Source organism: Ursus arctos, unplaced genomic scaffold (genome assembly GCF_023065955.2).
Source record: "Ursus arctos isolate Adak ecotype North America unplaced genomic scaffold, UrsArc2.0 scaffold_15, whole genome shotgun sequence".
Classification (NCBI taxonomy): Eukaryota; Metazoa; Chordata; class Mammalia; order Carnivora; family Ursidae; genus Ursus; species Ursus arctos.
Window position 1 is genome coordinate 41,573,591 of NW_026622819.1, and position 13,691 is coordinate 41,587,281.

Below are 13,691 nucleotides of genomic sequence, written 5' to 3' on the forward strand. Positions count from 1 at the left end.
ACCTCCTTACGGGAACAAACTAGTGCCTATCCCAGAATGGTCCTTCTCCAGAAAACAGCCTAGTGCCTGTTCCAGAATGGACCTTCTCAGGGAACAGCCTAATGCCTATCTCAGAATGGACCTCTTCAAGGGGATAGACTGGTGGCTATACCAGATAGGACCTCCTCAAGGGAACTGAATAGTGCCTATCGCAGAATGCATCTCCTCAAGAAACAGACTAGTTCCTATCCCGAAATGAACTTCCTCAAGGGAACGGACTAATGCCTGTCCTGGAATAGAGTTCTTCAAGCCACTTGCAGTTCTCTTTCTCATTGTACTTCAAGGGTGTGGGTCAAGCTCAGTGTCCTGGATCTTTGTATGGAAGGAACTCCCTAGAGCTAAGGAACTGAATGCCTTCCCAGGACCTTGTGATTTAATGTTTGGCAGCATTCTATCTAAGGATTTGTTACAGGATGGGTCTGGGTAGGAGCCAGACAGAGGGTGGACCACTTGGATTTGCCAACTCCAGCAAGTTGATGGCAACAAAGAATCTCACTTCTCCTTGTATGTAGCCTCTGTTTGGCAGACCTTCTGGCCCTGTCTAGTCCAGCCTATAGGAAAAGCCCACTCAGCAGCTAATCCAGTGCCCAGAGCTACCTATAGGCCACTGTTGCCCCAGAGCAACTGAAGAGGAAAGAATGTGACGTATCTTGCCTTTACAGTAATTTGCCTTAATATGTGCTAAGGTACTCTGGATTTTGCTCCTGTCTTCTGCCTGCAACTCCCAATGCTTTGACGCAGATGTATATGTTTCTCTGTGGATGGATTTCCTCTAAGTGTTGAAGAGACAGCTTTCATGTGTGCAGTGTTTATGATGTCAACTTTCAGTGCTCCCATTCTGGAATCCAAAGGGCGTTGGAAGAAAGAGTGGGGATGGTTCAGATAATTGGCTTTTTTCAAAGTGGTTCCTCTAGAAAAGGTAGGTCTGTCTAGGTAAAATGTGTTCTAACTGCCTAAACACCAACTTCTCCCTGCCTGAAGAGCTGGGGCAGTGATGCTGGGCCTGATTCCTCTCCTGGCCCCATTTTCTTCTCAAGCCTGGCTTAGCCTCCGGTAGCATATGTCTTGCTTCCTGCCAGGTTTCTTTCCACTGCACCCCACAGGAGCCACCAGTCTCTGATTCACAGACCTCGTGCTATCCTTAGATGTCTCTTGGTTTTTGCTTCGCTTTTCCTGACTGTGTCTGGGGGTTTCATCTCTCTTAGAAAGCGTGATGCTCAAAGGATACAAGCTGGTTTTGATCTTCAAGCTCACTCAGTTATTTTCCCCTTCTGTGATCTGTTGTGACTTAGCATTGCACGGTCAGCCTATTAAATGATGCAGCCTCTTCATCTCTGAGCACTCGGGCTTCTCTTACTTCCCTGGAGACTTTGAAGTGATTGTGGGATTGAGGAGAGGCATTTCACTGTAACTCCAACTTAAATATATTTATGTGAGTTTATTTTGTTTTTGTTTTTTTCTGTACTTTCAGATCTTTTCTGCTTAAGGTTAATTGGTTTATGATTTTAGAACTTTGCTAGAACTGATTGTTTTCAGTTATACCCATAAATTTTAATAGCAGATTGTTTTATTGCTATTTATGGTGTTTTCTTGTCCTTTCCCCCAACTTTTCCTCCTCTTCCTCACCCTCCAGCCCCCCAAGGGGAACAGGGGAATTTGGTCCAGAGTCATTTTTTTTCCATTTGTAATTTACCTTTCTCACCACTCTTCTGCATTCCCCAAAGACTGCTGTGTCTACTTTTTGGTGCTTAATTTCAGACTGTTGGAGAGGAGGGGAAGGGGGAATATGTGTGTCAGGGAATGGTGCTCATTTTGTTGTGATTGCATATGGAACGGTGTTTATTTCTGGCCCATATGTTTGAATTGCACTTAGCAGGTCACCTATGTGCAGAGTTTGTGTAGGAGGAGAGGCTGGAAGACGCTGGCTCCAGAGGGAGTTCAGAGGTATAGGAAGAGTGGTTTCTTCAGGTTCCATGAGGCATTAACCTGTCCTTCAGGGGTTTGTGCTAATTCTCTGTGGCATTTGCCACGTGAAACATCTTACTTCAGTGAAGTGTGAACATTTCAAAAACCTATTGTTGAAGATGTTATAACATAAAGCCGTATCAATTAAAAGGCCTGTTTGGACTGGAATGCATAGCTGTAGAACATTCCAAACAGCCAGACCCTATCGAATATGAATCTTCCAGGTCCAAACAGAGTGGCTTCTTGGCACCTTTTGGCCTCTCACACTTCTCCATCCTGCAGCTGCAGAGACAAAGGGCAGCAGTGTTAATGAGCTGTGCACCCTGCCCCCCCCCCCCCCGCCCCCAGCGAACCCTCCTGAGCTAGGCCTCAGGTTCCTCAGCTGTAAGACGTGCAGGGTATCTGATTGCTAAGGCTTCTCTCAAGTCTAAACTGTGATTCTGCACAACTGCTTCAAGCCTGATTTTAAATTCCTACCAAAATATTGCTCAAAAAAAGAAAGTTAATGTAAAAACATTTCAAGAATGTCTAGATATGGGGTTATTGAAAAAGAAATTCTAAATATCCCACTGACTTAAAATGATTTTTTTTTTTGCATTTTCTCTTCTGTGTTACTCCTCATGGGTGCATGTTGCAATCATAGTATACACAGAACTTTGTCTTTTGCTTTTTATTTGATATATCATGAATATGCATATCCTTCATAAATATTTTCACGACCACATGATATTCCATTATATTGGTGTATTGTATTTTCTAAGCTACTCCTTTAGTGTTGGACATGTAGATTGTTTTCCTTGCTTTTATACTTTTAATTTATACTCCCACTAAGTGAGATTATGTATTGTGTTCAAGACTGTTGTTAATTTTCAAGGTAGCTTTCTAGACATTTTAGAGTAACACAGGTAGGCTTCACCAGCATCAATCGCAGTGAAACAGCAGAAAGAGCTTCTGGGCACAGGGCTGTAGGTGTCCAACGTATTTCTGTAAGTGTGTTTGTTCTCTTAAGTGTTTTCTCTTCTCTAGTGCATAAGTCAGCTTTTCTGTTGCTGGTCTAAAACCACAGGCTCCAGAATCCCAATCAGTTACTTCTCTGAACATGGTCATTTGCCTCGTGTTACTTCAGCAGTTAAAAGATCATATTTTTAGTGTCTCTTAACCCAAAGGGAAGATGTTTTGTAATACCATTGGGCTAATCACGTGGGCTAGCTGAGTTGTCCTCAGTCCCCCATTGCTGTACATGCCACAGCCAGGCTGCTGCAGAGGGTGGTGACTTGCCAGTTAGGAGTGTGCTATCTTCCTCTTTGTATGGGATGCTCTTGTGAGGGAGCAAGGAGGGAGTAGGGGCAGGATATTCCTGGTTGGCTGCTTCCTGAGGTCTCTACCTTCTTTCTCTTTCTAGAGGGCTTTAACTCAGAGTAAAGACGTTTAATGCTAGAAGAGGTTTTGGTTGCTCCCACATCTTTTCTAAATACCTGATTCCTGTCTCTGGAATTAGCTAAAACTAGTTTGCCGCATTTTGCGTGGGGACAAAACAGGTACCCCTGCAATTTGAGCCCTTGGGGCTATTTGTGCTAATTTGGTTGGGTCCTCTTCTTCCCCCGGCATATTAGTCGGAGGCTCACAATTCTTGCCTTCTCCCCATCCCTTCCCCATTATCTATCTCCAGTGTCAGGCTTTATTTGGGGTTCAGTTGTGGTGTCTGGTCCAGTTAGGACAGGAGGAGGGCCTTCCCTTTGCAGCCCTGTGATCCTGGCTTTAAGAGAAGAGAAAAGTGTAGCCGCTTTTAAAAGAGATTTTTGTTAAGCAAGCTTATCTCGTATGTCCTCTGTAGTAAAAACAAAGACAAGTTTTTAGATTGCTTTTAAAATGTCATGATGAAGTAGAACATCTCTGTCTAATCTGAGAAAAGATTACAATCACACAAGCTTCTGTTGCTGTTTCCACTTAATTCTTATCATAGAGTTGAGCACATCTGACCTCACTTAAGTCGTATTGCAAAGTACCATATGTCCTCCAGGTTAATGGGAGGGAGGGGGGATGGCAGACTCAGAGCCGGGAGGAACTGGGGAGGTCATCTGACTTCTCTCCTCCTCGGGCTCATTGTCTCTGATGAAGGTCTCCTTTCTCTTGAGTGGACTGGAGCATTCATGGAGACCAGGGGCTGGCACCGGAAGAATAACTCACACTCCTTTCATGGCAGAAAACCAGGCAGGCTGGTGGCTGTGTTTTTGGCACAACCATGTGTCCTAGGAGAGGAATCCCATTGCTTTGCTGTGCTACCATTGAGTGGTACATGGTGCTTCCCAGTTGACAGTGAGCTGAGGGACATATCCCAGAACACATTCCTAAGTGACTAAACCTGCATTGTTTAGTTCCTTAACATTTCAGAGCTGGATGAGACTCGAGTGACCATTCAGTGGTACAGTCATGGGTGACCGAGCTGAGACTCCAAATGGTGAGCTTATTTGTGCTAGGACTGGTGGTTGCATTAGCTCACATTTATGAAGCATTCATTGTGCGCTTAGTGCTCTAAGTTCTTTATGTGAATGATCTCATTTGACTATCCCTATTCAGCAGTAGTTTAAGTAGCTGGCTGGTTAGTGGTAGAACTGAGATTGGAGCCCAGGTTCTGAATCCAGAGCCTACACTCTTAACCACCTTCCTGTACCAGCTTCTCCTAGGGCTCAGTTCTGATTGCTGCCTCAGTGCTATTGCCACCCCACTACTCACTTGAATTGGAACCATGGGAGCCATCACCATGAGGTTGACATTAGGCAGATGCAGACCGAGACCCCAGAGAGGGCAGGTGTCCTTTTCTGGGTCACATAGCAGATCAACTCTTACTGAGCATTTGGTTGTGATGAGAAAGCTATTTTGTCATCAGCTTTCTATATTTTTAACTTTCCTCCAGATTCAACTCTGAAGATCTGAGGGATATCACCAACTCTATTTAGAAAGAGCTAAGAGCCGAAGCAGACTATTTTTAACTTGGAGGGCAAGTTAAAAGCCTATACTTTCTGTGGACTTTCTGAAGGCTTCAGAACAGTGAAGGTGTTAATGGATACTTGCCATTATGGTTGGACACTAGAATAAGGAAAGAGGAAGGGATTGCCCCCAGGCTGTAAAACCATGGCAGAGGCAGATCTGAGACTCAGTATCCTTGTATTCCCTTTTGTCATCAGGCTTCAAAACCCTTGTCTTACTTCTTTAACAAAGCAGAGAGAGGTCAGGGCTGATTATATACCAATTCTCTGCTAAACGATTGCAGTGTATCCCTGTGAGTGTTAACCCAGCATCTGACTCCTCCCGTTCTTCACAGACAGGATCTTTCTGCTGATCAGCCAGCTCCCCTCTTCTCCCTCCTGCGGGTATCATTCTGCATTTTCTTAATTGTCAGCTCTGTGATGTGACTGTACCAGGGACTTGAAGTCCTGGATTCTAGTCTCAGGTCTGTCACTTTCTATCATTTAACCTCTCTGGGAACAATAGTAATGTTGTAAAGTTGTACCCATGGACCCAAGGCAGATTCGGCCAATGAGTGGCTGCTTCACAATGCTATCTACCAGACGCTAGATGTTCTGCTGTGATGGAAGTGTTCTGGGTCTGTGCTGTCCAGGATGGTAGCCATTAGGCACAGGTAGCTGTTAAATCCTTGAAAGGTGGCCAGTGTGAACAAGGAACTGAATTCATTTAAGTTGACATAGCTTCAGAATAAATATGAGACAGGAGATGAATTTGTCCCTCCCCTGGTAAGTCTTGGACCCACATGCCTCTCCTCTTACTGCAGGGAGTGCTATTCCCATTTAAAAGCAAGCACTTCTCATCAAACCTGGCTTCTAAATGCAACCCAGTCCTTTTGTCTGTAGCTCAGCCAAAGAAGAAGTGATCAATGCAGACAGTCCATCAGAGGAGTGAAATTGACCTGATGGAAGATTGGCTGCCTTGGACTGAGGTGTTCTGGCAATCTCACCACTGTGGTGCCTTCCTCAGAACGACTTGGCTACATTGCTTTATGAAGTGGAGTTGGAATGGAAGCCCCCATATAAGATATAACTGATGGGAATCAGGTCAGGGATGTGCTCTGGATCCCAGTCTCAATGCTAAGGATCTCCAGTTGTGGGGAAGACTATTTGTCAAAATACATTTGATTGCTAATGAGTTAATGATGCACTTTTCATGGGCAACAATATATATACTAGCAATGATTATATGAACTGTATCAGGAGCCTGTTGTATGCCAAGCCTTGTGTTAAGTCCCTGTGTCAGCTCACTTCATCATCATCATATCTCTGTGATGCAGGAGCCATTTGTATCCTCATTTTGCCAACAAGAAAACCAGGGAATATACAGGGGCTGTAACTTCCCCCAGTGTCAAGTAGGCAGAGTCAGGATTCAAACACAAGAGCCTAATTCCAGAGCCCATAATCCTCCATAAATTTGTGAAACATTGGCCTTCATTCCCCACCTCCAGTGGAAAGCTGAGTCAGATGGGAATGGTGGGATCAGTGGGCACTGGAGTAAGTGCAGTCAGTGAAGCCTCCTTCCGTATTGGGATAGCAGGGCAGCCATGGCTGGGGTATGAAAGCTGATGGGATTTCCTAATGCAGCGTACCATTCTTCGTCACTTCCACCTCCTTCACATACACCCGTGCCTAAGTTTCAGGTGTGGGAGCCACTACCTTGTCCTGGCACAGGCATGTAGTCATTGTGTGGGGCCTGGCTCCTCAGGTCAGCCTGCACATGGAGCTGCTTCTACTTGCCCTATAGGGAAATGCTCTGTGAAATGGGGTTTATCACATTGTTCCAGAAGGACGGCTTTTTTCCCATTTTATTCCTTGTCCGTTGAGTAGAGATGTTTGTGTTGGAGGGACCCTCAGTGGTACGAAAATGACCAGTTGCTCAGAAATAGTCCACCTCCCTTTCTGCTCCAGCCTCTCTCCTCTGATAGGGACCAGACCGCCCTGGAATGTAATTTTGTTCCTTTGCTTCAGAAAGATGGAAGTCATGTCCTGTAGCAGGAAAAGCTGAAAGCCAGGAGATCTGGGTTCCAGTCCCAGTTCTGCCAGCCTTGCAGTGAGACCCAGGTTGTTCCACACCTGTGGGCATTTGTTTTCTCTTCTGTGGAATGAGAGATTGGACTGGATAATGTCTGTTTCTACAGAGCTCTCCATTCGAGAGGAAGGACACTTGCTAAATTTGCTCAACAGTGAGGAGGTCTCTTCCAGCTCTAGGCAGTCTTGAACAGGTGTGTCCTCTCTCCTGCAGGCATCTTGGCCATCCTCATCCCCCGCCTGGACCTGGTCATCTCCCTGGTGGGGTCCGTGAGCAGCAGTGCCCTGGCCCTCATCATCCCACCCCTCCTGGAGATCACCACCTACTACTCGGAGGGCATGAGCCCCCTCACCATCGCCAAGGACGCCCTGATCAGCATCCTGGGCTTCGTGGGCTTTGTGGTGGGGACCTATGAGGCCCTCTACGAGCTGATCCAGCCAAGCAGTGCTCCCATCTTCATCAACTCCACCAGTGCCTTTGTATAGTGATCTGGGTGCATTCCCTGCAGCTGCCCACCCCACCCCTGTATGTTCCCTAGCACCTGGCCCCAGAGCCTTAGGTAGGGGTCAGGCTCTGGGGAAAGGCAAGGTTGCTGTCGGGGAACCCCTCTACCTGACACCTCGGTACCCTGGGCCAGGTGGGGCTGAGGGCAGGGGAGGGAGTGGGTAGCAGATATGCAGAAGTCCCTCTTAGTGGCCGTGCCATCCCTGTTCATTTGTACTTAATTTAACCCAGAACTTTTCAACTTTTTTCCCTCATCATGTCTCCTCCCTTACTGCCCCCCCTCCTTCTGACCCACCTCACCCAAATTATTCCTATTGCACAGCTCACTTTATTTAAAAATCTTAGCATCCCCCACCTCATGTTTTCTCGTTTCCAGGCCCAGGCCTGGATTAAATGAGTGGGAACCCCCTCTCCTTATAAGGCTGGGCCTATCTCTTTCTCAGACCTCTCCCAAATATTTTACCTCAGTATCCTCCTACCTATTTAAGTCTCCAGGAGGTGTCTGGACCTACCTAGTAGTTTAAAACCAGTCCCCAAAGCTGGAGCTTTTAATCTTACTCTCTCTGGCTTGTGACCCTGGACAACACCTTCTCAGAATTCCTCATGTGGGTCACAATGTTGTATTCTTAGTTGCTTTAGCTTCTGAAAGATATCAAGTGCTGCCTAAATTGAAAATATTTATATTTTATTTAAAATTAGCTTCTGTTTTTAGACTCTGTCTCTAGATCTGGGGTTATTGTGAATTGTTCCTTCCTCAGTAAACTTTTACTAGGCTTCTCCTGCTGAAGAGAAACTTGCTCCAGGAAATGTGTGCTTAGGTCCTCAGCACTGTTGGCTGAGTACCTCAAAGGTTTTAATCAGGATCATCTAAATGTGTACCTCTGTAGGGAGGCATGCGCTTTGCCTCCCACTGACCAGCCTGATTTCACGTTGAGAAGTTATGAAGGACTCAGGATACGTTTGCCAGTGCATGAGGCCAAGGAAAAGGTGGCCAAGTGCGATGTGGTCCTGTCCACAGGAGGCTTATTAAATGGTCGCTTTGTGCATTCAGACCTGTTTTTCAGCCTCAGCCCCTGATAGGCACAGGGCCCAGTAACGTTTTGTTGCCAGCATGTCAGGAAGACACCCACACTTTGCCATGGATGAGAAGATGACGCCAGTGTGCACAGAAAGCATGAAATTCAGTTCATAGAATTAAGAAGCAGCTGGTCTGACACTATGTGTGGTGCTTGGTTGTTTACAATCAACGAGGGCCAGGGCAGAAGCAGTGCCCCGCCCCAAGCTGCCTCCATGACCTAGACTTCTTTTTTTTTTTTTTTTAAAGATTTATTTATTTATTTGATAGAGATAGAGACAGCCAGCGAGAGAGGGAACACAAGCAGGGGAAGTGGGAGAGGAAGCAGCAGGCTCATAGCGGAGGAGCCTGATGTGGGGCTCGATCCCATAACGCCGGGATCACGCCCTGAGCCGAAGGCAGACACCTAACCGCTGTGCCACCCAGGTGCCCCATGACCTAGACTTCTAAAGGGAATCACTTGGTAGGGACTTAGGTCCCCTGTGTTCTAAACACTAATTGTGACCCCGCCCCTCCCCTGCATGCCTCCCTGAGTGCCAGAAATAGCCTCAGGGTTGGCTCACCTCAAGGTCAGCCTTCAGATTTGGGAACAAACTGCAGAGAAAGGTGCGTTGCCTTGGTTTTGGCTGCTGCTTCTGCCCTCTTGGTGTGAGAACTATTTCAGGAGGGCATTCATTAGCTCTCCATCCCCTGGGCTGTGTGTGTGTGTGTGTGTGTGTGTGTGTGTGTGTGTACGCGTGCACACGCGTGTGTATTCATGCACGTGGAATGGGGGCGTGCTGTCCTCCACTGCTCTCCCCAGGCTCTTGCTTCCTTGGAGATGCAGTTTGCCCTGCAAATTAGAGAGCAGCACAACTTCATCAGGGGTCTTGTTTTTCTGTGTTTCACCAAAGCTCATAAGGGCTGTGACCCCCCACACCCCAGCCCTAGCTTTTTCTTTCTCTTCTTTTCCAAAGCCACATTCTCATTGCAGTGACTCCTAACCTACTAATAATTTATTAACTTAGGGAGATGTGATCAGTTGTGACTTGGTCTCCCTTAGGAGAATGATACTTTTCACCCACCCTTTCTGTGGTCACCAGCAGGTGCTTATATGACTGAGGCTCTAGCTGGATGTGGCAGCGGTCCTGCCCTGTGAAGCCTCAGGCCTAGAAGTCACCAAAGTGGGTTCAAGGATTGTCCTCTTCTTTGTGCAAGCTCCAGGCTCCAGCCATCTTTCCACGGCAGTCCTGAGAGTTGTTTGCAGTAAGAAGGCGTTTGCCAGTAGAAAGATCAGATGTGTGTCCTGCCCACAGCTTCTGTGCTGGAAGCTTCTGTGAGTTGGGGAACTGCTAGAGGTTGTTTCTTGTCCAGGTGGGAATTAAGACTGAACCTGAGGACTAGGCAGTACAAAACTGTGGTCCCCTGGCCCCAGGTCTTTGCAAAATGCAAATTATTGCTTCAGGGCTCCTGGCCTGGAAAATGTGGTGTGTAGGAGTGATGGCACTAGCCTTGGGGCTTCTGGAAGCTAATTTGGCATGGCTGTCTCCTTTTTGGTTCTTTTTCCTGTGCTCCTGCTGCTTCAGAAGACCTAGGCAGGGTGGATCCTGTCAGAGGGCCTTTCCGGTTGTGCACTTAGGTGTCAAGTAAAGAGTCAGCCAGAAGATGAAGTGAGAGGAAGCCCCCTTTCTTCTCCTAGAAGCAGCCCTCTGAGCCAGCTCAGGGAAGTTTAATCTTCTGCCCACGAGGCTTCTTCAGTCAGGGAGCCTGCCCTGGTTTCTTCCCATTGCTCGTTAGGAACCAGCTGCCCAGCTTCTCCCTGCACCCTGCTCTGGTGCCTGGTAAAAAGGGCCCAGCATAAGCAGAAGTCTGATCAAGAACAACAGAGCAAGGCTCTCTGAAGTGTGAGGATGCATCTGCGGGACCAGAGGCAAAACATGGGACTTTTTGGCCCTATACTGTTAGGCACTGTGTCCTTCCCCCAGGCTCCCCAGTGCAGCCTCAGATTTCCATTAGCCCTGAGGTAGCTTCTCCAAGCCCCTTGTTCCCTCCTGTAAATGCTGCTGTTGGGAGATTTCCAACTCTCTTTTGGCAGCGTACCTCCTCTTATATGCAGGTATTTGCTGGGAAGAGCATGATCTGGCATCTTCTGTTTAATTTTCCTAGAAGTTGTCACCGTTCACAAGTGTCATTATTTATATTGTGCTGCTGTCTGTCTGCTGTGAGCCCTTCAGCTGCACAAACACTGGCCAGGTGTATGTGAATGTATGGCGTGTCTTAGCTCAGAACCCACAGCTCACGCCCTCCCTTTCTGCCCCTCACCTCTTCAGCCAAATTTATTGGCTGGTGCTCACTGCTTCCTCTACCCTCATGAAAGGTATACTTCACCATTTTTTCAGTTGTCTTTAAGTGATGATCCCAGAAAGGAACCTTAGGAAATCTGTCCCCCTTCCCTATTCTCCTGGCTTACTTTTTTCTTCATAAATGTCTCCCTTCCGAAATTGTAGCATATCATCTTTGTTTAACACTACATATTCACTGCATGTTTTTTAGAAGTGTAAAATCTCACTTTATGTCTGTTTACAGCTCTCTCTGTTCACTCATCACTCACAGCCAAGGGGTCCATATCAGTGGGTTTTATTTCGTAGCTGATTGGATGTTAAGGCGGGCCCCAGCATCTGCCCTGATCGGAACACAAAGCTACTTCCTGACAGCAGAGACACAAAGTGCCAGTGGCATGATGTGATTAGGGAGTTGGCTCCAAGTCTGCCTTAGAATTAAATTTTCCGAAGTACATTACAAATCTCCAAGACCATTAGGGGAAAAGGAGAGGGTGTGGTTTGTCTTTGAAATCATGGTCAGTACTTTTAGACAATTTAATTAGTCCTGCTGTTTGCAAGGCTATTTGCTTTGACAGCATCAGCTTGTCATATTTCTTCCCTGTTCTTTGTACCACTGGGCCATTCTCAGGCCAGGGGATGTAAGTGGTGCTGATATGTGGTTACCAGAGTGGGAAGTGGGGGATGAGGGTGCAGGGTGCCTATTTTAAGCCGTGTTCTTTTGTTTAAATCAGGGTGATGCTGGGGAAGCTGTTCTGTTTTAGTGAACAAGAAAATTATGTAACTCTCTTGTAAACCATGTCAATGAATGTGTGAATAAGACAAATATGAGAAACTGCCATCCCTAGGTCTTGGTAACCAGACAGTACTGCGTATATTATCCTGTGTATGTGCCTACATGGATGTCTATTTCTCGCATGGTATGTGTAGAGATGTAGACCATGCAGGAGCTCACAGAAGAATTTGTTTTGGGTTCTGCACATGGATTATGTGTTAAACTTTTCTTTTATCAATAAATGAGTTTTATTTTTTATTTTTGAGAGGTTGCGGTCTGCATCTTTGTTTTTGCCTTTTTTTCTTTTTAAATATCACTCAGATCTCTTTGGTAGATATTACTAGGTCAAAATGTTTGTAGTTTATGTCACAGCACTCCTCCAGGGGAGTAGTGCAAACAGTAAAACCACCTATGGAATTGAGAGCTCCCAAGAAAGGGGCCAGGTAGTTGTTTTTCTGTTAGACAATCCTGCTTTTCTTGAAAACTTGAGTAGGAGCTCTCAACCCTGTCTGTGTATATCAGATGACTGTACTTGAAAGGGACGATGGTTAGTTTCACCTGTTAACATGGCTGGGCTATAATGTTGAATAACCCAATTATTCAATCAAACACTAAGTGCAGCTCTGAAGTTATTTTGTAGATGTGGTTGATGTCTACAATCAGTTACCTTTAAATAAAAGTTTATTCACAAAATGTGGGTGGGCCTCATCCAATCAGTTGAAGGGCCTTAAGAAGAAAACTGAGGTTTCAGTGAGGAAGAAGAAATTCTGCCTCAAGACTGCAGCATCAGCTCTTGTACAAGAGTTGCTAGCCTGCTAGCCTGCCCTATAAATCTTGGACTTGCCAGCCCTGACCATCACTTAAGCCAATTCCTTGAATTCCCACCCCCTCCATGTATATACGTATGTATATTTGAAGTGGAGAGATTGATTTCAGGACAGTGGAACAGATGACTCCTGTCCCCTGTTGTCACATTAAGAGGGAAAACAAGACCATATGAGCTGCCTCTTAGGTGATCTGAAAACCAATCTTGGGTGGCTACTGAATTAGACTCATTGAAAAGCAGAGGCCTCAAGGTACACTACTGAAGTATAACACTTTACAGAGAGAGGAAGACAGGGAACATATTATGACTACTTTGGATTATCAATATTATTTCTGGAACTGGGGGGTCACAGGGATTCAGTGACTGTTCCAAGTCACCAACCAGTAAGTGGCAGAATTAGGATACACACCATAGCAAGCCCTATGATTCCAGAAGCCAAATGCTTCTGAAAGGCACTGACTGCCTCCCCCTCTTTGTTACAGCTCAAGAGGGAGGTCCATCTTTAGGGATTATTGTGAGGGTTAGAGAGAATGTTCTAAATTTCCTGGCATGAGAGCTTATAAAGCATTTTCTGAAATATTAGCCAAATTGAAGAAAACCAAGACTCAGAAGCAGTTTTACTGGTTTTGTGGGTTTGCATCCATTCATTATAGTTATATCTTTCTCACTTCCTTTGTGGAGAGCATTCAAAACTTTTTAGATTGTTCACCTCTTCACATGTTTGTTCCTGCTCATGTTTACTCTTAATGGCTATAACCCCTCCTTCCAGGTAACAAGGGCCCTCGAGGTGAGCCCAACTGCCCTGCTGGAGGCATAAATTGAGTGACAGTGGGCTGAATTTGGACCCTAAACTTGGGGCTCTTTGCTAAGCAGGCTTGCTTCCTCAGACTCTGCCTGTTGCAGATGTATGCAAGAAACTGGGTGTATCTTTAACTGGTGCACTTTACTGGACCCTTGGTCATTGGTCTCTGCCCCACCCCCCATTTAGGGGGAAAAATTGGAGTATTATCTACATGTAATAAAATTCACCTGTTTCCTAAGTGTACAGTTTAATGAATTTTGACAAGTGCATTTGACTACCATTTCAATCAAGATATGAATGTTTATTTTACTCTAAAAAGTTCCCTTGTGCTC

The 13,691-nt window shown here is 45.9% G+C and overlaps 1 protein-coding gene across 5 annotated transcripts in view; it reads left to right on the forward strand.

Moving 5' to 3' along the window:
* SLC36A1 (solute carrier family 36 member 1) overlaps nt 1-13,691 on the forward strand; it is a 138,779-nt gene that overhangs the window by 33,309 nt on the left and 91,779 nt on the right. For 2 of the 5 annotated variants that reach the window (XM_026510816.4, XM_044388530.3), the window contains exon 11: nt 7,273-11,996. The exons of the other annotated variants lie outside the window; for them this stretch is intronic. In XM_026510816.4, coding sequence (XP_026366601.1) covers nt 7,273-7,544 — 272 coding nt within the window. In that variant the 3' untranslated portion in view covers nt 7,545-11,996. Of the gene's footprint in view, nt 1-7,272; nt 11,997-13,691 lie in introns of those variants that run through there. 5 annotated transcript variants of the gene reach the window in all.